Raw genomic sequence first — 24,869 nt, forward strand, 5'->3', positions numbered from 1 at the left:
AATTTAAAGTTTGCTAGTGCAAAGAAACACTGTGCCCTCCAGTGTTACGCGCTTATTACACAAGAGATATGACATAAAATTGCGTCTAGTGTACTTGTTTGAATTCTAATGAATGTATCCTACTGAAAACAAGTTTTCACCAAGGTCACTGTGACAGTCGTATGTACATTTTCTATTATGAAATATGAATCTTTATGCACTTTCTAATGTACCGTACATGTCTGTTTTGTGTGTTACAGTGTGACCACTGACCTATAGTGTGGATCCTATTCCTGGGACAGAGTGTGCCCATCAGTGGGGGAGAGCTGGCTCTGTCTGGGGAAGATGGAGATGGAGAGGGACCTTGGGGACAGCTCCACAGCGCCCAATATCACCAACAGCACAGGAGCTCCAGACAGCGCTCTCCCTGTGGTGGTGTTCACAGACAGGATGGTGGTGCTGGTGGTTATCCTGGCGCTACTCACCCTCCTCACCGTGCTGGCCAACAGTGCTGTCATCACAGCCATCTGCACCACCAAGAAGCTCCACCTTCCCGCCAACTACCTCATCTGCTCCCTGGCGTTCACCGACTTCCTGGTAGCTATCCTGGTCATGCCAATCAGCATCCTATACATTGCCACAGAGTACTGGTCGTTGGGCCAGGTGGTGTGTGAGGCCTGGCTGAGTGTGGACATGACCTGCTGCACCTGCTCCATCCTGCACCTGTGTGTCATAGCGCTGGACCGCTACTGGGCTATCACCAAGGCCATCGAGTACGCCCGTAAGAGGTCGGCCCGCCGGGCAGCTGTCATGGTGGGCATCATCTGGGTCATCTCAGTCTTCATATCCATTCCACCCCTCTTCTGGAGACACAGGCCCGGTAGCCACGGCCCAAAACAGTGCATCATAGAGCATGACCACGTGGGCTACACTATTTACTCCACCTTCGGGGCCTTTTACATCCCCATGACCCTTATTCTCATCTTGTACTATAGGATTTACAATGCTGCTAAGACGCTCTATCAGAAACGGGGCTCATCGCGGCACTTGAGCAACCGAAGCCAGACGAAGACTGATAGCCAGAACTCTCTGAACCACTGCCGTACGGCACACACCTTCTGCGTATCGGACCTATCCACCTCAGACCCCACTCTGGAGTTTGACAGGCTCAATGCCACCATCCGTATCCCCTCATTCGAGACAGATATGGACGGGGCAGATGAGAGGAGCCAGATCTGTACCTCCAGGGAGAGGAAGGCAGCACGTATCCTGGGCCTCATCCTCGGGGCTTTTATCCTCTGCTGGCTGCCTTTCTTTCTGAAGGAGCTCCTTGTGGGCCTACAGGTCATAACTGCCTCACCCCAGGTGTCAGACTTTCTAACCTGGCTGGGCTACATCAACTCACTTATTAATCCTCTACTTTACACCAGCTTCAATGAGGATTTTAAGTTGGCATTTAAGAAACTGCTCAGACGAAAGGAGCATGCATAGATTTGCAGGCCCAGGTTGAACGTACAGAATAGTCCCATCAGGGAAAGTATGAAGGAAAGTTACATGCAGTGTGTTCGTTGGCTATGTGATGTTGTGCTTTTCAAAATAAACGTTTTTTTTTTTTTAAGTAATGCTTCTTGCTCTTTGCGTAAACACAAACTTTGACCATGAATAATCATGGCTTATAAATGCACATGCATACACAAAGACATACATTTTTTTATGGCTTTGTGAATTAATTACATTTTTACCAATGTGGGGTTTAAGTAAATATTCAATGTTTTTGTCTCAATTGGTTTTACTACACCAGGCACACCTGCAAAATAGAATTCTAAATCACATTCCATTTGCTCCGTTACAGACATTATTATGAGGCGTCCTCCCCCTCACTGATTTCACTGTAGGTATTTATCCCTCCATACTAGGCTGAAATAGACGGTATGTGAGTGACCAAAGACCTGGATGAGAAACTGACTTCTGCACCCATAAATTTTTTTATAGGGCCTGGTAGACTGATAGATGATTACCTTACCTGATTGTGATTTATTTATTTATTTATTTATTTCACCTTTATTTAACCAGGTAGGCAAGTTGAGAACAAGTTCTCATTTACAATTGCGACCTGGCCAAGATAAAGCAAAGCAGTTCGACAACATACAAAAACACAGAGTTACACATGGAGTAAAACAACATACAATCAATGATACAGTAGAAAAAAATACTATATACAATGTGAGCAAATGATGTGAGATAAGGGAGGTAAAGGCAAAAAAGGCCATGGTGGCAGAGTAAATAAAGTATAGCAAGTAAAACACTGGAATGGTAGATTTGTTATTTGAAGAAAGTTCAAAATAAATAAATACAGTAGGGGAAGAGGTAGTAGTTTGGGCTAAATTATAGATGGGCTATGTACAGGTGCAGTGATCTGGGAGCTGCTCTGATAGCTGGTTCTTAAAGCTAGTGAGGGAGATAAGTGTTTCCAGTTTCAGAGATTTTTGTAGTTCGTTCCAGTCATTGGCAGCAGAGAACTGGAAGGAGAGACGACCAAAGGAGGAGTTGGCTTTAGGGGTGACCAGAGAGATATACCTGCTGGAGCGCGTGCTACAGGTGGGTGCTGCTATGGTGACCAGTGAGCGGAGATAAGGGGGGACTTTACCTAGCAGGGTCTTGTAGATGACCTGGAGCCAATGTGTTTGGCGACGATTATGAAGCGAAGGCCAGCCAACGAGAGCGTACAGGTCGCAGTGGTGGGTAGTATATGGGGCTTTGGTGACAAAACGGATGGCACTGTGATAGACTGCATCCAGCTTGTTGAGTAGGGTATTGGAGGCTATTTTGTAAATGACATCGCCGAAGTCGAGGATTGGTAGGATGGTCAGTTTTACGAGGGTATGTTTGGCAGCATGGGTGAAGGCTGCTTTGTTGCGAAATAGGAAGGCAATTCTAGATTTAACTTTGGATTGGAGATGATTGATGTGAGTCTGGAAGGAGAGTTTACAGTCTAACCAGACACCTAGGTATTTGTAGTTGTCCACAAATTCTAAGTCAGAACCGTCCAGAGAAGTGATGCTGGACAGGCGGGCAGGTGCAGGCAGCGATCGATTGAAGAGCATGCATTTAGTTTTACTTGTATTTAGGAGCAGTTGGAGACCACGGAAGGAGAGTTGTATGGCATTGAAGCTCGTCTGGAGGGTTGTTAACACAGTGTCCAAAGAAGGGCCAGAAGTATACAGAATGGTGTCGTCTGCGTAGAGGTGGATCAGAGATTCACCAGCAGCAAGAGCGACATCATTGATGTATACAGAGAAAATATGATGAATACAATCACTAAAATGATGTTTTGAACTGATAACCTAATGGTCATTATTTATTGGCCTCTTGATGTCTTCGAGTTTAGTTGATTTATAATAGTTAGGCGCCTGCACGCAACAGAAAAACATACGTGCAGCCTGCTATATACCACAGAGTTCAAAACTGCTACGCCCCTCGGTGGACTACAGTGGCATTTGATTCTGCGTGCGTTAATTATTCTGGTCACATGCTGTCTGCGTACGCGGCAGTGGTACGCGACCGAGTTGGGTGTGAAGATGGCGGACGAAGAGGCCGAACAAAACCTCAGCGCACAGACCGATACCAGTGCAACGATTGTGGCACTCCGAGAGAAATTGCTAAAATTAGCAATTGCACTGAAGAACAGTACGGACTCTCCGGCTCAGTCGTCTACTCAGTATTGTCAACACTTTTGCCAGGTTAGTTCGTTCTTTCGCTGTGCGCGCTGGCGATTCCAAAATAACCCTCGAGCCTTGCATTAGCATAGCTAGCTAAAGGTAGTTTACAATCCTGGATAATATTGCCATTGTCAATGTGGAAATTGTTTCATTATTTATGTAAAATAAGCATACGTATACTTGTTGTAACTAGCTGGTGCTATTGTGTTATGTGACTGACTTTCGCACGTTGCGTTAACGTTAGATAGCTAACTGATTTGATGTTGACACTGTCTGTAGCTTAGCTACCCTTTTGATACTGTGTGCTGACATAGCTAGCTTACTGAATTATCATAGGCGAAATGAGGAGGTCCATCATCAGCGTTGCTTTGTCATGTCTAGTTTACGCAGAGACGCTGACTTTACGGCCGTTGATAAAGTTAACGTTAAACTAACCATGACTGTCTCAGCTTTGTAGTTGGCTAGCAACTAATTTACTATGCTAACGAGAATGAAGTAGCTAGCTAGTAGCTAACTAGCGAACAAATGGCTTTGTTCTGCCTTCACTGCAATGGGACAGGCCTCGCACACACTACACCGCATCTTTTGCTGACAGGTCTCAAATAAATGTGGGGTGTTTGTGTCCATGCATGGTCTCGGATTGTCAAACTGAAACTGTACCGATTTAGCCATTGTTCCTAAGTGTGGGTTATAAAACAAATTGATTTAACTAGGACAATAGTTTTCAAACCTCTTCTCGTGGACCCCCAGACATTTCATAATTGTTTTGTAGCCATCAGATAAACCTATTCAAAGGGTTTAAAATTAGTTGACAAGTTTGAATCAGGTGTGTCATAGCTGTGGTATAGGCTAGGTAAACTACATGGACTGTTGGGGGTTCCAGAGGAAAGGTTTGAAACATCTGAGTTAGGCTATTCTGTCAGTGTGAACTTTTTTTGAAATCGCTGAACACATTTTCCCATAATTTCCCATCAGTTTGGTGCACTACTGAGGCTGCTCCACTTTTACCTTCTTGTGCCTTTCACGTAGCTATTGGTTTACTGACCCATATTTTATCTGGCCAAGTTTTCAGTCGACTGGGTAGTGTCAGATGAAGAACAATGAACTGTTACTTCACCATACACCTGGTTTTCATGTACATGGTTTTCATGTAAAATAAATGTTTTGCTCATAGTCAAGGGCTTGTACCATTCATGACTGAGGCAGCGATAGTAAAAATTACTTTATAAGTCCTCCAGAGTCCTCGAGGACAAAACATGGCCCCCCTCTTGACGGCAGAGAGAAACATACGTTTACATTTCCTGCAATTCTACACATTGGTTATGGGGTGTGGAGAAAGAAAATGTTGCCATTTTAAAGCAGGTTTTCTGCGGTAATACACATTTTGCCAAGGGGTGGAGAGAATTTGGCAATTTTACAACACATTAAATGAAAATCTAATTTTTCCATGGGGCAAAACATCTGTTTTACAGCTAATTCCCTGCAAATCTACACATTTTGCCATGACTTATGCCATATGTTTATGTTGCCTTATGTTAATGATATCTGAGTGAGAGTGACTAACAAAATCAATTGGGGCCCCCTGTAGTACAGGGCCCCTGGGTATTCGGGCCATGATTACTACAACTTTAGATAGCTGGCTAGACAGACTTGCCAATCAAAAAATTGTTAGCTGACATGGCTAATTGAGTGACTGACATAAGACAAGAATTGCTCATGCACAACCAAATGTCTAACTTGCACCTTGTGTGTTCTGCCATTATAACTCTCAACAGTAAGTTGAGACCCAGACTGAGTTCCCACCCCCAAAAACGTGTCAGCCTGGGGCCCTAAGTGACTGCTTATGCCTGGAGCCAGCCTTGGCTAAACCAACTTGAATTGCTGTAACAATAATGATTTGCATTGTAACACATGAACAGAGGTCTAAACGAACAGTAGCAGGCCTCATTAGCATGCTGTTAATCATTCTGTTGAATCTTGTTGCATACAGAGTTTTTGGACTTCGATGTGGCAGCCATTGTTGCAGTAGAATATCAAGCATGTGTGAATATCTGTGGCTAGAGGCAACGACTGTCCTTGCGCTGTGTGGGAGGATGGAAGGACACAGAGAGAAAGGATGAGCGCCACTGCAGTAGGCATGGTTCTTCATCTTCACACTTAAATTGTCATTCATCTTCCAGCATGTACATTTGAATTCAGCACAATGTGTTTACAAAATAACATCTTTTAAAAAAAGTATCTGTTGGCTATTCATGACAATCCAGCGTTCTTTTTAAAACAGCATACATTGTTTTGCATTTTCCTTTTCCACCTCTCTGTGTGGAAGAACTGCTTGTTTTCTGCCCTTTACACTCAGCTGCATGATGCTTGAAAGAGCACTATCCCCAGGTGCCCAGCTGGGTTCCTAGATATGCATGGCTCCCCAGCCTCCACTGCTCATCTAGCAGAGTGAGTGTATGGTGGTGTTATTAGACTACCAGCCGCGCGGCCGAGTGTTGTAAATCGCCTCCTCCCACCCGACCCCGGCTCGGTCTTAGGATGCCATGTGTTGTCTGGAGATTGAAGACATGTGAGACAAGCCACTGCCCCTGGTCACAGCATGGATGGTGATGAATATTGATGATCCTACTCTACTGTTGGTGTTAGTCTGGCTGGACTGGCAGTGTGCTTTCTACCAGATGTCTACCAGGCAGCCCAGGTCCCCCTCCTGCCTCCTCTCTAATTAGGACCAGATCAAAATGGAGGGGTGAATGGGATTCTATGTATGTAGTTAGCGCCTCTCATGAGGAAAGTCTCTTGTTGAGGCATTGGCATTGTATTTATGCAACAATCACAGTACATTATTAGACTGTATTACATTATATACTCTAGATGGGTTATTTAGCCTAGCTAAGAAAAACACTTGATGGTTTAATTTATTTGCAATTCTAAGGCCACTTTTTCTTTAGATTCCAGTCTAAAGAAAGTTGTGATAAATTATAACTTGTTTGGATTATGTTGGCCAGTTGCAGCTTACAATGAAATCAAATACACATGACCTCTGACCTCAGCTGTGGGTGCGCCCCAAATGGCACCCTATTCCCTTTATATTGCACTGCTTCTGACCAAGGCCCATGTCAAAAGTAGTGTGCTATATAGGTAATAGGGTGCCATTTGGGATTCCTTCCGTGTCTGACAGCTGTGCTATGTCTCTCGCTCTGAGGGTTTGATGGATGTTGATGGAATATACCCCTGTGCTGACACACTGAAAATATAACATTTTATAAGCATGTGCGGGTTGGTGTATGTGTGTTGTTTACAACTTATCTATGAATCTGATCTGCGATGTGGAACCTTGTTTTTGTTATCAAGTAATAAGGCTACTCTAAGCTGACAGAATGAGGACTGAACCAGAATCTGGATTTACAAGAGACATTGAATATGGCGTCTCTCCTTTATGTCCAGGAAGAAGCCATTCACCAGCTTTTTAAGCTTTAATAATTTCAAAATGCGTACGGTACTTATTAAAGAATGGGGTTTCGCTGAGTAACTATCGTCATTACTGCCGTTACATCCGGAATGTACTTCCAAAAAAAAGTAAAAGGTTATATGCAACTGAAAAAATGCCTTGTCTGGATAGAATCTTAAGTATTGTTTTTGACCAAGTGTGCATTCGCCAAATTCACCTCATGCACTTCCAATAAAATCTCTTATTACTGCCGGGCACAGGTCGGCTGATCCAGCAGCAGGAAAGGTCATTGATTTTGATTTGAATGTCATATCTGTTTCACCCGTGCAACACGGAATACATTAATATTTAATGTAAGTAGATTAAGTAAACAATATAGGATATGTTAGATGTGACAATTGGGCAATTTTGCTTAATGTTTAAGCACTTTTGGGGGGGGGATTAGTTTTCCATTAAAACGATAAGATGAAATCATAAAATTCTCAGTCTATTCACATTGAAGAACAATGGTCCTGTTGCGTATGTATGAATTATAGGGCAGGTCAATGAAGTTATGTCTACCGCCAGGGGTTGGAATCGGTTCAGAAAACGGAACCAGAATTTTTTTTTTTCGAGGAACAGAATCAGAACTGGGAGCGAAAGTAATCTATACTGTTTCAGGAACATAACCATTAACAGTATAGGAACCTGGTTAATACTGTTATTTTACATTACGGGCATATTTTTATTTTTCCTCTCCTAGTCCCACAAAAAAAACTAAGTGCCTATAAAGCCCTCACTATGTCACAACTTTTTTCAGTGTCAGCCTGCCAGCTGAAAATCTTTGCCTGTGTGTGTGTGCGCGTGCGCAGGCTACCTCCCCCTCCGAAGCATAGTCTACTGTTGCCTACTGACGTTAGTGTTATTCAGAAATTAGGGGGTGAGATTTCTTTTTTTATTAGAGAAGAATAGATGAACTTTTACAATGCTAGTTAACTATAGTATCCTTATCACGTTTCACATTGCAGGGCTCTACGCTGACCTTTTTTTACAAGGACTATGAAAAAGTATTTCAGGTAATAAAGCTAGAATCCTTCATTTTTCTAGACGCACTTGTGCGCCTAAATAGACAATTCCAGTCTCACAGCAAAATATTTAGTTGTATATGCAAATAAAAAGTTTGCACTGTAGAGTCATGCATTGGATTTATTAACTACAAAAAGGTAAAACGTGTTTTTATTCTGATGCACACACTAGCTTGTTAGCTAGGCTACGCTGGGGCGGCAGCGTAGCCTAGTGGTTAGAGCGTTGGGCTAGTAACTGAAAAGTTGCAAGTTCAAATCTGTCGTTCTGCCCCTGAACAAGGCAGTTAACCCACTGTTCCTCGGCAGTCATTGAAAATAAGAATTTGTTCTTAACTGACTTCTGTTCAGAGATGAAATGATACCGCAGTCATATACCCGTGAAAGCACCTTGGATACGGCATGTTCCTTCTGACTCTTTCGACACGCCACTGAACAGCATTTTATTTGTCTATAAAGGAATGCTCCTTCTGAAGCTGCCTGCGGGCAGACCACTCTCTCATAAAAAATAAAGTAGTTTAAAGTTCATTAAGTACTGTGACTTACCAAGACATCTAGAAGGAAAAAAAACCATCTCCCACTAGGAATCGACTCCTAAGATTCAGTATTTTTGGAACAGAGAAGACTGATTAGTTGCCGTACTTCCGAGAACACAAACACCTTCCATCTTTCATAGGTGTGTGCTTTTCATGTTCAATCAATTGAATTTACCACAGGTGGACTCCAAGTTGTAGAAACATCTGAAGCATGATCAATGGAAACAGGATGCACCTGAGCTCAATTTCGAGTCTCATAGCAAAGGGTCAATACTAAAGTACATGTTTTTGCTTTGTTATTATGGGGTATTTGTGTGTGTGTGTGTAAGGCTGAAATGTAACAGAATGAAAAAGGGAAGGGGTCTGAATCCTGTCCGAATGCCCTATATAAACAGGAAGAGTAGTGTCCCTAAAACACTTCCTTCTGGCACTCCACAGCTGATTAATCTTGAATCTGATAAGGTGCCATTGATCGCATCCATCTGATACCATGCTGCTAAAACCTAGGGCCTAGAGTTACAGAATTCCAGGAGCTTTACCTAAATTACCTGGTTTTCCCGAAATCCTGTTTGGAGCATTCTGGATTACCTGCTTTATTCCCTCCTGATTCTGGGGAAACATTCAAAAGAGATTTCAGGAAAATGTATCGAAAGTTCCAGGAATTTTACAACCCAACTAGGGCCCTTGTGGAGTATTATCTGGTGGGCTACTGTATCAAAGGCTTTCTGAAGGTCCAGTAAAACCATCCCACAGTGTTCCATCAATCTCTTTCCTGATACGGTCGGTTAAATACAGTAAACATTAATTAGTTTAATGTGACTTTGTAAAACCGGACTGTAAATCATACATCAGTGCATTCTTGGATATGTACATGTCAATTTACTCATAGATCATCTTCTCCAGGACTCCCAGAATAGAGACCTGTAGTTACCTTGGTTTCTACCTTACTACCTTGTGTAGTGGGGTAACCCTAGCAAGTTTCAGGTAATTTGGAACCCTCCCTTGTTCTATTGAGATGTATAGGTGCCAGGCAGGGGTTATCCCACTACAGGCAGGGCCAGTCAACTTGAACCCTCCCAAAATGAAATACTTGTTTTTTTGTGTTTTCATATGCCAACATGGGTCTAGGTAATTTGCAGTGTTTTTAAAGTAATTGTCTGTATCAGTCTCAGAAATACACATCTATATTACATAAACTTGATTTAAGATAACCTTTTTGCATCTTAATGAAGACAGACAAACATTACATTATGTATTAATTGAACATGTTAACTACATGTATACAATATATCTAAGACGGAACAATGTTATTGAGAACTGGTTACTGAATCAACTTAAGTTAGAGATTAAACAACATAACACAACAATATAAAATACGTGTGTCTTCTCCAGCCTTCACTTACTTTGCTTCACCCTCCCACTTCAGTCACTGAATGGTCATCTTGACCTTATTTTTTCTGAACACACACAAGAATGGTGTATAGGTACTTTGTAGAAAAGACCGGTATGCAATTCTTATATAAACATAAGAGCAGACAGGGGAAAGCACGGGTGATGGGGCAAGCACATGCCACCCAAGGGTAGATTAAAAGATCACAAGTGAGAGTGCATTCAAATGTACAAATTCAGAGAGCCGAATGGTCAAAATAAAGAGGTTGCCAGATTTGATAAAATTGGCAATTTATTAGTCTTGACCTTTTTGAGTTTCACCACTTGCTACCGGCCCTCTCTGCCATGTAGTGCTCAGTATCCGGGCCATGGACAGAGATCAGCAGCAGACTGTTCATCATGCTGGTAGACAGGCTGGACCTCCAGTCTGACTTGATGCACTTCATGGCTGAGATCCCTCGCTCACAGCTGTATGAGCTCATGGGTAAGACCAGCATTATCTTTACCGTTACCCTGATGTGGGAGAACTGGTCTGGCCTCCCAACAGTAGCTTGCAGCAGGCGCTGCCACAGCACCTGTGGCTGAAGGTGTCTGACCTGGCGGACATCTACCTTGAGTTCCAGCCGCTCACGCGTTGCATGTGTGGAAGACTTGAAGTCCTGACATTCCTCCAGGATGTGGCTAAAGTGGTCTGAACAACTTCAGCTCCTCCAGGCCAAAAGTAGCGAGTACATTGAGGTAATCTGGCCAGCTGGAGTGGTCAAAGAGTGTGGAGACTGCTTTCAAGATTCCCATTTCCAGGTTTCCAAAAGGCTTAGACACAAAATGACAGTCATCCACAAGCTTCTCTCACTTCCCAGAAGGCAGCGTCATAATTTTCTTTTCTGCAGTGGCACATTTCTGAAGGCCGTCTTCTCTGGTCCATCATCTTCCAGGAACTGTTGGATTCTTGGTCCTGGGGATCTATGATCTCAGAGAGACGTCAAGATGATGCTCAAGTTGGGGCTTGACATTTTGGGGCATTCATCATTGCCCGACAAGGTAACACATTCACCCTGTAGTAACAAGCCTTATACAACGGGTGGGTCTAATCCTGGAGGCTGATTGGTTAAAAAGGCATTCCAGCCGGTGTCTATTCCACAAGTTGCCACCGGCTTAAGCTATGATGTTGAAATGCCTATTTACTGTTCCATCTCAGTCCACTGTCTCACCATCCCAGCAAGGCAATTTATAAACTTGATCTCCACTATATAAATCGAGACATTCTCCCATTTTCTTTTGAACTAGCATTTGGTTTTCAACAGCAGAGATTTGTATAAACCTTGCAGTCTCTTTCTCTGACATTTGCCACAATGAATTTCAATATTGAAATAATCTCCTGCTTGTCAAGACGAGGCAGACAGCTTTCATCAGCAGCTCAAAATCATGAATCAACTGGCATCATTTTAATGGATATATACTGTACAAAGAAATGTCAGTAGAAAACTGGTAAAACGAAATGAGATGCAGCTTGTTTCCAGTCTTTCTAGCTTCAGTTTGAAGTGTTAGCTGTGTTGGCTAGCTCCTCTGAACAACAGTGTCCTGATGAAAGCACATTTTCTATTCCAGGGTCGCGTCCATAGATACAGAACAAAAAGACTTAACGACTGGGTTGCGTCTCTGGAAACCCAACCGATAGCACAAACGACCAGCCGGCTTGGGTAGTAAGTAACCTTAGATTTGTATCTCAGTGTACAATCGGTTCAGGCCAGGGAGATTCAACCATATTCTCTAGATTACCATAGTAGCTAGCCATAGCCTACAGACGTGCATTCTAATAGGCCTATTTGCCCAACATTGGAATGATTTTCCAATATTATACATTTGCATAACCTAAATAATTACATATGCGATGTCTAGCCAGCCATATTATTATTTGAAACCTGGAAGTTTTACATTCGCATATCTTACCTTGCTTTTAATAGCCTACGGCCAAAATCTGACCATAGGAAAATTGCGAATTCTTTAAGATTTCCTGATATGCCATTGAAACCAACAATTGTTCTTCTACTGTCGAAAGGCAGTAAGGCACAATCCTTACTGCCTTTGGCAGGTTAAACTATTTTGATCATAATACAATTATTAGTGGGTCTTATGGTTGTGGAAGGCTACAGTGCATTCGGAAAGTCTTCAAACCTCTGAGAAACTTTACCCTCATCAATCTACACACACTACCCCATAATGACAAATGTATTACAAATAAATGTAAAAAAGTACATAAGTATTCAGACCCTTTTCTACGAGACTCGAAATTGAGCTCAGGTGCATCCCGTTTCCATTGATCATCCTTGAGAGATTTCTACAACTTGATTGGAGTCCGACAGAGGTAAATTCAATTGATGGTTCACCTTCCAATAGGACGACAACAAGTCCTTGAGTGGCCCAGCCAGAGCCCGGACTTGAACCTGATCGAACATCTCTGGAGAGACCTGAAAATAGCTGTGCAGCGACGCTCCCCATCCAACCTGACAGAGCTTGAGAGAATCTGCAGAGAAGAATGAAACTCCCCAAATACAGGTGTGCCAAGCTCGTAAAGTCATACCCGAGAAGACTTGCGGCTGTATTCGCTGCCAAAGCTACTTCAACAAAGTATTGAGAAAAGGGTCTGAACACTTATGTAAATTGCATTTTTTATATATAGATGGATACATTTGCAAAAATGTCAACCTTTTTTTGCTTGTCATTGAGGTATTGTGTGTAGATTTAAGGACATGTTAGAATAAGGCTGTAACGTAACAAAATGTGGAAAAAGTCAAGGGGTCTGAATACTTTCTTCTTACCCCTTGACTTATTCCGCATTTTGTTACATTACAGCCTGAATTTAAAATGTAATAAATATGTGTTTTCAACCATATACACACACTACCCCATAGTGACACACAAAGTTTTTAGAAAAGGTTGCACATTTATTGACAAATTAAATGCAGAAATATATCTTATTTACATAAGTGTTCACACCTCTGAGTCAATGCATGTTCGCATCACTTTTGGCAGTGATTACAACTGAGTCTTTCTGGGTAAGTCTCTAAGAGCTGTGCACACCTGGATTGTACAATATTTGCACATTATTTAAAAAAAACCTTCAAGCTCTGTCAAGTTGGTTATTGATCATTGCTAGGAAGCGATTTTCAAGTTTTGCCATAGATTTTCAAGCAGATTTAAGTCAAAACTGTAACCAGGTCACTCAGGAACATTCAATGTTGTCTTGGTAAACAACTCCAGTGTATATATGACCGTGTGTTTTATGTTATTGACCTGCTGAAAGGTGAATTTGTCTCCCTGTCGGAAAGCAGACTGAACCAGGTTTTACTCTAGGATTTTGCCTGTGCTGAGCTCTATTCCGTTTATTTTTATTAATAAAAAGAAAACTCCCTAGTCCTTGCCGATGATTAGCATAAATATAACATGAAGCAGCCCCCACCATGCTTAAAAATATGAAGTGGTACTTAGTGATTGGATTTGCGCCAAACATAACGCTTTGTATTCAGGACATAAATGAAGTTTCATTGCCATTTTTTTAGTTTTTGTTGCAGTTTTACTTTAGTGGCTTATTCCAAACAGGAAGCATGTTTTGGAATATTTGTATTCTGTACAGGCTTCCTTCTTTTCACTCTGTCAATTAAATCAAATCAAATTGTATTTGTCACATGTGCCGAATACAAGAGGTGTAGACCTTACAGTGAAATGCTTACTTACAAGCCCTTAACCAACAATGCAGTTTTAAGAAAATCCCTTCAAAAAAGTAAGATAAGAATAACAAATAATTAAAGAGCAGCAGTAAATTACAATAGCGGGGCTATATACAGGGTCAATGTGTCAATGTGTAATGGGCCACAGAGTCAATGTGTCAATGTTCGGGGGACACCGGTATTAAGGTAATTATGTACATGTAGTTACTTTAATAAATCTATCTATAATTAGATAAGAGTAGCAGCAGCGTGGGGGTGGGAGGGGCAATGCAAATAGTGTAGATAGCCATTTGATTAGCTGTTCAGGAGTAATATGGCTTGCGGATAGAAGCTGTTTAGAAGCCTCTTGGATCTAGACTTGGTGCTCCGGTACCGCTTGCTGTGTGGTAGCAGAGAGAACAGTCTATGACTAAAGTGGCTGGAGTTTTTGACAATTGTTAGGGCCTTCATCTGACACCACCTGGTATAGAGGTCCTGGATGGCAGGAAGCTTGGCCCCGGTGATATAGGTTTGTGGAGTAACTACAATGTTGATCCATCCTCAGTTTTCTCCTATCACAGTCATTAAACTCTTTAGCCGTTTTAATGCACCATCCAAAGTGTAATTAATAACTTCACCATGCTCAAAGGGATATTCAATGTCTGCTTTAAAAAATAAATAAAAATACCCGTCAACCAATTGCGAGTCATTGGAAAACCTCCCTTGTCTTTGGTTGAGTCTGTTTTGAAATTCACTGCTCGACTGAGGGACCTTGCCGATAATTGAATGTGTGGGGTAAAGAGATGAGGTAGTCATTAAAAATGTTAAACACTATTATTGCACACAGAGTGAGTCCATGCAACTTATGTGACTTAAGCACATTTTTACTCCTGAACTTATTTAGGCTTGCCATAACAAAGGGGTTGAATACTTACTCAAGACATTTCAGCTTTTCACTTTTAATGAATTTGTAAAAAATATCTAAACATAATTCCACTTTCACATTATGGGGTATTTTGTGTAGGCCATTGACACAATCTCAATTTAATCAATTTGAAATTCAGGCTGTAACAATGTCAAGGTGTGTGAATACTTTCTGAAGCATTGTATATTTGGCCTATTAATAATTTTACACGCCCTTAATTCTTTACATTATTCCTGACTGTTTGAAATGCAGTGTTCACCTTTTCCGTTAAAATCTCCATATATCGTGAATCACCCATAAATTTGAAAGAGATCTAGATATAGCCTCAGCCCGGTCTCCAGCTAGCATTTATTTCCTGAAGAGCAAAAGAGGAAGCTGTTACTGGAGAGAAGTCTCCATAATCTCACCAACCTGCAAAGGCTTTTTCCTCTAGTAGGCTTTTGTTACTGAGCCGTCTGAGACAAAGTGCAGCCAACCATCCATGCAGTGACGTTAACAGTAACGTAGACTGTTGTTTCTATGCCAAGGTACACTGAGATTGTGAATAATTCAACAATACTGAGGTAGCTAATAACACACATGTAGCATAGGCCATGAAATGTTCTCTCTCCATCCAGAGCAGAATAAAGTTGTATGGTTTCTCACGTAAATCAGATTTATTCGTCATTGCACAGTTCTCATGAACCTTTTTATAACCTAATTCTCTCTAAGGAGTTGCCTGACCGAGAGAAGCTGTCAGAACTACTTGTCTTTTGATGCTGCTCAGAACAGGGCTTCTCCTCCAGGCCCATCTGTCTGTCTGCGCTCTCCAGAGTCTCACTGCTCTCTGTGTGTGGGCATCTGCCCAGCCCCCTCTGCTTTGATGGAAAGGGGCTACACATCTATTCTGTAGGACGTTGGAGAAATGTAGCCTGAAGTTTTGTTAAACCACATCCAACATGAATGAAGTGGTTGGTAGCTTTCTTTGTTTTTATTCTACTGGTCTAAACAGGATGCATTACAACTGCTTGTCATTTCACATACAAACATTTAGGCTAATTATATACATTTCACCCCCCCCGTTGCAAATTAATTTCAGCAGTAGTAGTGGTAGGCACTATATTGCATCTAAAGATGCCAAACATCTGCCTTTGTAGCTATCTGTGGATGACTTCATTAGTGCATAAGAGAAAAGTGAGTGTAACCCCCCCCCCCCTCTCTCTCTCTCTAGACTCTGGTGGAGTATGCTGGTCGATGGAGGATGGAGGAGGAGCCCCTGCCCCTGGTGGAGGTGTATACAGTGGCCCTGCTGAGCTATGCCCAGGCCTCGTCCTGCCTCTCCTCTCAGTGTGAAAACGTCCCCCTCGTTCTTGAACGTCTCTCACTGTGAGTACGCCTGTCTAATTGGTGGAGGGGTTTAAACTGCTTGTTGTTCTCCATGTGCCCATGAGTTGTTGTTCTCCAGATTAGTACCCATGAGATTTTTAGAAGATAATTTGAAATGCACATCAGATGAATTACTGTACTATACATTATCTCAGATGTAGAGTTGTATGATACACACTACATGTAGAATAAAACATTGGATGAAGTTACCTAACACCACTTCCAGCAATTTGTTTTAGTGCTTTAACATTATTCATCATTACCAATCACACTTGCCTTTATTCTTCAGATGATCATGTTTAAATCACTGCACAAAATACAAAGGCTTTAGTCATCATGTTTGGGGAGCTCATTTGATTTCCTGTTGGTTGTGCAGGAGCTGTGTAGAGCTGCTGCTCTCCCTGCCAGAACACTTCCCAGATTCCTTGTGGGAAGAGTTCAAGTCATCTGTTCAGGTGAAATGCTTAGTCATGTCACACAGAGGATGAAATGTTTCCTTTATATATACAATGAGATCTAGTCTTTTAAGATACCATTTTGTCTGTTTCTGAAATGTACTACATAATATTATATATGTTGCAAGGATGCACCATTTTCTTTTAATGCGTAATTGCTTCTAAAAGTACCTACGGCTTTGAGAATACTGCCACTGAGTGAATGGTGTGTGTTGCAGTCAGCACACTCCCAGCTGCAGGAGAATGGCATCACACAGCTGGCCCTCCTGTCTGCTGTGGCCCAGGAGACTGGTGTGTGGACCAACAGCACCCTGCATAGTCTCCTCTCTAATGAGTCTCCACAAACAGAGGAGGGTGAGTGTTCTTTTACTACAATAAAGGAAGAAAACCCTGTGCACAACAGTGCGTCTGGATCCAGGAGCAACTTTTGATACTAGCTGTTATTCAAGTCTTGTACATTTGAACCAGCATTTTATATCAGTACTCTATTTGTATTGTCTCTGTATGAATCTCAACATCCTCCTCTTTAGTTCACAAGTTCCTTCAACTTGAGGGGCCCATTCTGCTGGAGATGAGAGTAAAGCACCTTATCAAGGAGAACCACATGGAGAGGGCTGCACTGCTGGCAAGGGCTTGTGCAGAGTGTCCCGAGTTTGAAGGAAAAGGGCACTTTAAGCAGATGTACCTGGTCTGCCTGTGCTCTGCCTCAGCACAGGAACCACTAATGGAGGAGGTAGGTTGGGACAGTCTGCTAGAAACAGGTTGAGTCCCAAATGGCAGCCTATTCCCTATATAGACCGCTACTTTTGAACAGGGCCCATATATACTTTAATTATTTAACTGTCAGGCCTCTGTGGATTCATTGCACCAATCAGAATGTCTCTGTCCTCGCTATGGTTTTCTAGTGTATGAAATTGAGACTTTCATCAACAAAAGGGCAGGCCATTCAATGGAAAAGGTGTAATTGCGGCTTGAGGTAGACCTGTTGCATACCACATTGAAATATCATTTGAATGCAATGCCGCTCTTCCTTTTTATCGGCAGCTCTCCGAGGTTGATTGCCGCGATGCACTAGAAATGATCTGTAACCTGGAGTCGGAAGGGGATGAGAGGGGAGCCTTCAGCTTATGCTCAGCCTTTCTAACACGTCAGCTTCTCCAAGGAGACACTTATTGTGCCTGGTAAGATCACGGCGCTACATTTCTTGCATTAAAGCCCACCCCTCCTATCTGTTTGACATATAAAATGTATTTCTATTGTGTTATTACCCGTTTCAACTTACAGTAGTCGTAACAAAATAAAACGCATTGTGCAATCTCTTGTTTAGTTCTTCAGATAATGCAGGTATTATATATTATGACTATTATTAAGCTATTTGGTTTATTTATTTTCTCTCCAGGGAGCTGACACTGTTTTGGAGCAAACTGCTGAAGCGGATGGAGTCATCTGAAGAGACGTTCCTGGACAGATGTCGTCAGATGTCTTTGCTGTCCACAACAGTCTTCCACATCCTCTTCTTCATCAAAGTCATTCAATCAGAGGTAAGCTTCTGCCCTGATACATTCATTATTTCTGGGTGTATGTAGACTAAACATGGCACCTTTATCTTTGCATTGTATAGTCAGCACTCCACCCCTTTTGTTCCATGTGCTCTCTTGTTTCATTGATAGTCAACTAAAATGTTGTGTTTTTCCCTCTAAAACCCTGTTTTTCTTTTACAGGTGGATAAGGTTGGACTGCCAGTGTGTGTTGACATGTGCATACGGGCTTTACAGTTGGAATCAAGTGACGGAAACACCAAGGCCACCATTTGCAAAACCATCTCCTGTTTGCTGCCCACTGATCTGGAGGTAAAGCGGGCCTGCCAGCTGACAGAGTTCCTCCTGGAACCCACAGTGGACTCCTACTACGCTGTGGAGACTCTGTACAACGAGCCAGACCAGAAGCTGGAGGAGGAGAATCTTCCTGTGCCCAACTCGCTCCGCTGTGAGCTCCTGCTGGTGTTCAAGACCCAGTGGCCTTTTGACCCTGAGTTCTGGGACTGGAAGACACTGAAGCGTCACTGCCTGACCCTTATGGGTGAGGAGGCCTCCATTGTGTCCTCCATTGACTTGCTGAATGACAATGAGATCCCAGAGGCCCCTGAGGAGGAGGAGGACACAGCCCAGGGTGAGGAAGTGTTCAGAGACGTCACAGACTACTTCGTGGACACCACACATGAACTGAATGAAATAACCGATAAAAGACAGAAAATCCGAGAGACAAAGAAACTGAGAGAGAAAGGGTTCATCTCGGCCAGGTTTCGAAACTGGCAGGCATACATGCAGTACTGTGTTCTGTGTGACAAGGAGTTTCTGGGGCACAGGATTGTACGTCATGCACAGACTCACTACAAAGATGGACTTTATAGCTGCCCGATATGCGCGGAGACCTTCACCTCAAAAGACATATTGGAACCACACGTGGCATCACACGTAAAGCTATCATGCAAGGAAAGACTAGCTGCAATTAAAACAAATAAAAAATTAGCTAATCCCAAAACGGCTGCTCCTGTTATTGCGGCTTTGAAAGCTAAGACTGAAAATCTACTTTGGAAAAAAGATGCAATAAGCGATTCCCAAGAACACAATGGGGAGTCGCTTCAGACAGAATCAATTCAGACCAAAGTCTCTGGACTTAAGACCGAAAGCGGCACTGAGGAAAACACATGCCCTGTTGCAAACTGCAAAAAGGGATTCAAGTATTTCCGAAATCTTCTTGTTCATGTGAAAGCACATAGAGATAACGATGAAGCAAAGCGCTTCCTTGAAATGCAGAACAAAAAGGTGATTTGTCAGTATTGTCGTCGCCAATTTGTTAATGTCACCCACCTTAATGATCATTTGCAAGTGCACTGTGGTGTCAGACCTTACATTTGCATACAGTTGAACTGCAAGAGCAGCTTTCTCTCCAACACAGAGCTGCTTGTACACAGAAAAGAACATGTCGTATTTAAAGCCAGATGCATGTTTCCTAGATGTGGGAAGATTTTCAATGAAGCCTATAAGCTTTACGACCATGAGTCACAGCATTACAAAACGTTCACCTGCAAAGTCCCTAACTGTGGAAAAGTGTTCCATTCTCAGTCACAGTTGGATCTGCACCAGGAGGAACATGTCACAAAAGAGGAGGAAGACCCAGCTACAGACACTGACCTTTCTCATTTTCTGGACCAGAGGATGCTTTCTGATCAGGCTTCCTTCTCAGAGGATGTTGATGTGGCTTCTCATCCATCAGCATCTGTTGAGGTGAAGCACTCGATTGACAACCTGCTGAATGCTTCTCAAGGTCCTGTTGAGAATGATCGACGATACATGATTCAAAGTGAGCCACCAGTAAAAGAACTGTACCCATATTCAGAAAGATCTGTTATTCGGTCTACCACAAATGCACAAACGCATGACCCAAATCAGCTGAGACATAGACCCCAAGACCCCTCAGAGACTGCTGCATATGACTATATGAGACCCAAACCACATAATCCTCCATTAGCTTCATACCAATATCCTGGGGGTTTGCATCATGCCCAACAACCAAGTGTGTTTCAAGGTCAGGTCCAGAGTTATCGCAAAGGTGGAAATTATGAATCCGGGAACTACAATTCTGACTACCGAGTACCAGTGCAAGAACAACAACATCCACACATGTCTGTTAACATGTCAGCATCAAGCCAGACCTCCCATTACATGTCAACTCCAATGCCTCAAATTCTCCCATCAGTCTCTCACACACTTCTTCCACTAGTAACTCGTTTGCCAGCCACTGGTTGCAGAACAGAGAATACACAGTTCCCGTTAGCAGGCACTCCTGCCCCACAGCACCACCCATTACCAGCTACTCCTGCCCCACAGCACCACCCATTACCAGCTACTCCTGCCCCACAGCACCACCCATTACCAGCTACTCCTGCCCCACAGCACCACCCATTACCAGCTACTCCTGCCCCACAGCACCACCCATTACCAGCTACTCCTGCCCCACAGCAACACCCATTACCAGCTACTCCTGCCCCACAGCAACACCCATTACCAGCTACTCCTGCCCCACAGCACCACCCATTACCAGCTACTCCTGCCCCACAGCACCACCCATTACCAGCTACTCCTGTCCCACCCCAAGGAGAGAGAGAGAGACACCACTGTGCTTTGGAGACATGTGATCGCAACTACAGCTCCTACAGAAGTGTTACCAAGCATATGAAAGCAGCTCACCCAGAGTTTTATACAGAATGGAAACTTGTTAAGAGAAAAACAAGGGAACATGAAAAAGCAAGGAAAGCTGCCCCGTCGAGTGTGCCTCTGATCGGGAACCATAACTCTGTTGCTCCAATACAACATCAACAGGCTAATGGTGTCCCAGTTCACAGCCACAATGTCATTCAGCCAACCCCGCCCCTGTACCCAAACTCAAACCACTCTTACGCTTCCCATTCAGCTGCTGTCCAAAGCCAGGCTTTCCCCAACCAAATGGACAATATCTTAGATCCCATTGTACTCTCCCAGCTAGGAAACAACCCCAATCATTATGGACCACCTAGTATGCCATGGCAACAAACACCAGGAAACAACCAAATCCAGAATTATCACTCACAAGTATATCCCTCCTCAAACCTGCAAGGGATGCCACAAATGGATGGTGGAGGAATGGATGTTCATGTTATTCCATCCGGTCATATGATGCGATCTAATGTGGAAAGACCAGCAGATTCACTGTTACCAACAACTATGGATAATGTTCTTCAGCCTGTTTTCCCCTCTTATGTGGACATTCTGAAAGACTCAAGTCTCTCAAATCAGCTGGGAAATGCTGCACTTCCCTACACACCGCAGACTCAAAGTAATTTGCGTTCTAATTTCAATCCCCCTGAAAGGAGTCGAAGAATGCAGAAAACCAACATGGAATCACATGTCCTTGCAGGAAACCAATTGCTAGCGAGAAACAACAGTGAATCTCAAGGCGGCACCAAAAACACTGCTGAAACTAATCAGATGGGCAAAAAAGTTAAGCGCAACAAAAGAACTAAGTGGCCTGCCATTGTTAAAGATGGAAAGTTCATTTGCTCTAGGTGTGGTAGAGAATTTACAAATCCCAAATCACTTGGAGGCCATTTGTCCAAACGTTTACACTGCAAAGCCTATGACACTGAGCTCCTGACAGCAGACTTGCCTTCATCATTTCTTGATCTTCTCAATTCAGAGCAACTTCTCAATACTCAGCCCCCACCATCTTCACAATATAACCCTGCTGCACCGTATGCAAATGATGGCGAACAACCTGATGAGATTCTTAAACAAATTATGGTTACTCCAAATATTCCCAATATGTTTGAGCCCTCAGCGATTCCCCAGCCAACGTTCCAAAATCCTTATGGTCCTTACGGACCTGCTGGACGCTTGCCAGAAAGCACAGTCATACAGCACACAGGAAATGTCCAAGTGAAGACAGAAAAGGAATCATATACAGATGGTTATCTTCAGCAGTCATGTGACCCTGGGTTTGGCAGTAGTGCATTCTATGAGCCACTTCTCACTCAGGTGCTTGCAGAAAACAACCCCACCGTCTCACTTCACAGACTTCCCACAGACCATATTGATAATTTACTCAGAGCAGAAACACTGATGAAGATGAAAGAAGTGAAGGGGAATTCTGATTCTGCCGCCAATTCGGGAGGTCTGTCTAATGATGGACTTCTGGCTGCAATGGCTAGTTTGGCGGAAAACCTTATGACAAACCCCATGTTGCAGATCACTTCACCAGACCCTCAGCCTCAACATAGTCCAGCAGCAACAAGTAGCAAACCGGTGGAGACACGGAGGAAGAGTGCGGAACATAATGTCAAGAAAAGATTGCGTGAACAGATTTTAGCTGGAGACTTCCAAAGAAGAAGCGGTTTATCTCGGACAAGCAGCACTGACACACATGCCAGTTTGAATCTGGTGTCATCCAATCCAACAACCAATGATGTACAACATTTTGGAGTACGTCAAAGTCCTCAGCCTTCCAAGATGATTGATCACGGAATCCCCTCTGTATCATCTGCTCAAATGAATGGAGCAGCACCCATAAAGAGCTTTACTAATTTCAGAGAGGCTTCCTCTCAAGACCACGAGATACCTGCACCTACCTGCATTGTTGCAAATGACGTTGATCTTGGTCCTAATCTAACACCTGCAAACCAACAGCATTGGATAATGGACATTCAGACTGCATTAGAGAGGCTAGACTTAGACAAACAACAGGTGTGTGATTCTACTCCAACATATTCCTCCACAAAACCTAGCTGCACTGATATTTGCAATGATACTGAATCATTCCAGCCTAATGTCTCAACTGCGAAGGATACACAGATTCCTGATGGCTGTAGAAAGCTGTTTGCCTGTGAGAGTGACAACTGCACATACAGGGCCATGACAAAAGATGCCATTTTAAAACACCTCATCAAGACTCACAATTACACCAATGAGATGATCAATTCGATTAAGAAAAACCATGGGAAATTTGCCCCATTCTCTTGTCAAATGTGTGATAAGACTTTTACCCGAAATTCAAACCTTAAGGCACACTGTCAAACAGCTCACAGATTGACACAGCAGGAGATTGCAGAACTAATCATGAAGCGCAAGTCAAGGAACACGGTTGGATTTGCTAATAATGAAGACAAACCATGTGTGCATTCAGAGCCTCCTTTGTCTGGTCAGATTGCCACAGCGCCCCACTCAATAATGGAGAATATTAGACGTCAACATTCACTCCCGGATGTGAGCCTAAATCAAGATGTGACAGTAAAAAACGTGTTTGCTTCAGGAGAAAGGATAAAACAAGACTACCACCCACATCCTTTCAAACAGCAGACTTCTCAAGGCATAGCTGACGCGAGATATCATGATAATAGCCTCTCCATGGGAATCCAGCCAATACAAAGGATGCCCATGCATGATCAGACACCATTAATGCTAATGTCTGAATATCAAATTAATGCACACTACTCAACAATATCCCAACAGCCTTTAATGACCCCTCCTGATGCAGATCAATGGTCAAACGGACAACACATACCAGCTCCATCTAGGCCTATGCCTACTCATTACAGTCAACAATCTGGAGGCTACCTGGCTGAAAGAGCTGGCTCAATGACACCTCCATCAGATCCCCTTCAGGTTTGTGCTCCCTTGCTAGAAAAGACATCCAAAATCAAGCTGCAGAGAGGACCAAAGCCTAAAGTCGAAATTCCCAAGAAGACGAAAGAGAAGAAGTCTGGGGCAAATGATTCTTTCAGTCCATACAGGCCATATCGCTGTGTTCATCAGGGATGTGTAGCAGCCTTTACAATTCAGCATAATTTAATCCTCCATTACAGGGCTGTCCATCAGTCTGCTCTATCTACATGTGAAATGAACAATGAAAATGATCAAAATGAGGAACAGGATGAGAAAAAAGGCATCAAGCATGAGCGGGGTTATGGAGGAGGAACCAGAGGTTGAAGTAACCCAGGTAACAGAACTCAGGTGTCAAGTGAGCGACTGCTCGAGAGTATTTCAAGACGTTCCGAACATGTTGCAGCATTACCTCCAGCTTCACAAGTTCAGCCTGGATAAAGCAGGATCTCTAATGTCAAACATCAACCTAGGCAGATTCCGATGTGATCAGCAAGGGTGCACAGCATCCTTCATTGCTTTCTGGAAGTACATCGGACATATTGAAAAAGAACATGACAAGGCAAAACTTGCCAAAATGGAACCTGTGGATGGTATGTTCCAATGTGATGTCGAAGGCTGTGACCGTGCTTACGCTACAAAGTCAAACCTGCTGAGGCATACCATGAAAAAGCATCATGACCTTTACAAACTCCAACAGAAAACTGAAGATTGTCAGAAACCTGACTCCAACAATTCACATTACCAAATAACTAAATCAAGCGATGGGAAAGAAAACATAGAGGGCAACAAAAAGATTACACAGAAGGGAGGTGACAAAAAGAAAACTGACAAGACAGAAAAAAATAGTTGGACGAAATATGGAAAACCCTCCTTGAAAACTAAGGATGAAGCATCTGCAATGTGCATTAAGAAATGCAAGTTGCAATACCCCTGCATGATAAAGGGCTGTGATTCAGTGATGAAGTCTGAACGGAGTATCATGAAGCACTACATGGGGCACGGACTGTCCGAGCGATACTTAGAAGAGCAGAGAAGCCATTTCATATTCTGCAAGAAATACCCAAGACGTAGAAACCTCCGCGCTGCCAG

General features: G+C 43.0%; 2 protein-coding genes across 2 annotated transcripts; both read left to right on the plus strand.

The window, feature by feature from the left end:
- The first annotated feature begins 248 nt into the window (after positions 1–248).
- Positions 249–1,511, plus strand: htr1e (5-hydroxytryptamine receptor 1E). Its single transcript, XM_014144207.2, has one exon. It carries the CDS (start codon positions 325–327, stop codon positions 1,468–1,470), a length of 1,146 nt encoding a protein of 381 aa, XP_013999682.1. The 5' UTR covers positions 249–324; the 3' UTR covers positions 1,471–1,511.
- A 2,003-nt stretch (positions 1,512–3,514) lies between these two features.
- On the plus strand, positions 3,515–24,332 carry LOC106571280 (zinc finger protein 292). The gene is made up of 8 exons (XM_014144173.2): positions 3,515–3,719; positions 15,975–16,129; positions 16,506–16,584; positions 16,803–16,938; positions 17,115–17,317; positions 17,629–17,765; positions 17,984–18,125; positions 18,306–24,332. Exons 1-8 carry the CDS (start codon positions 3,558–3,560, stop codon positions 24,102–24,104), a joined length of 6,813 nt encoding a protein of 2,270 aa, XP_013999648.2. The 5' UTR covers positions 3,515–3,557; the 3' UTR covers positions 24,105–24,332.
- The last annotated feature ends 537 nt before the right edge of the window (positions 24,333–24,869 follow it).

Source organism: Salmo salar, chromosome ssa15, assembly GCF_905237065.1.
Source record: "Salmo salar chromosome ssa15, Ssal_v3.1, whole genome shotgun sequence".
NCBI classification, from domain to species: Eukaryota; Metazoa; Chordata; class Actinopteri; order Salmoniformes; family Salmonidae; genus Salmo; species Salmo salar.

Coding starts and splice junctions, on each gene's coding strand:
- htr1e (XM_014144207.2), top strand. CDS start 325: ATGGAGATGGAGAGGGACCTTGGGGACAGCTCCACAGCGCCCAATATC.
- LOC106571280 (XM_014144173.2), top strand. CDS start 3,558: ATGGCGGACGAAGAGGCCGAACAAAACCTCAGCGCACAGACCGATACC. Junction 16,939..17,114: donor GTCTCCACAAACAGAGGAGG/GTGAGTGTTCTT, acceptor CCTCCTCTTTAG/TTCACAAGTTCCTTCAACTT. Junction 17,766..17,983: donor GGAGACACTTATTGTGCCTG/GTAAGATCACGG, acceptor TTTTCTCTCCAG/GGAGCTGACACTGTTTTGGA.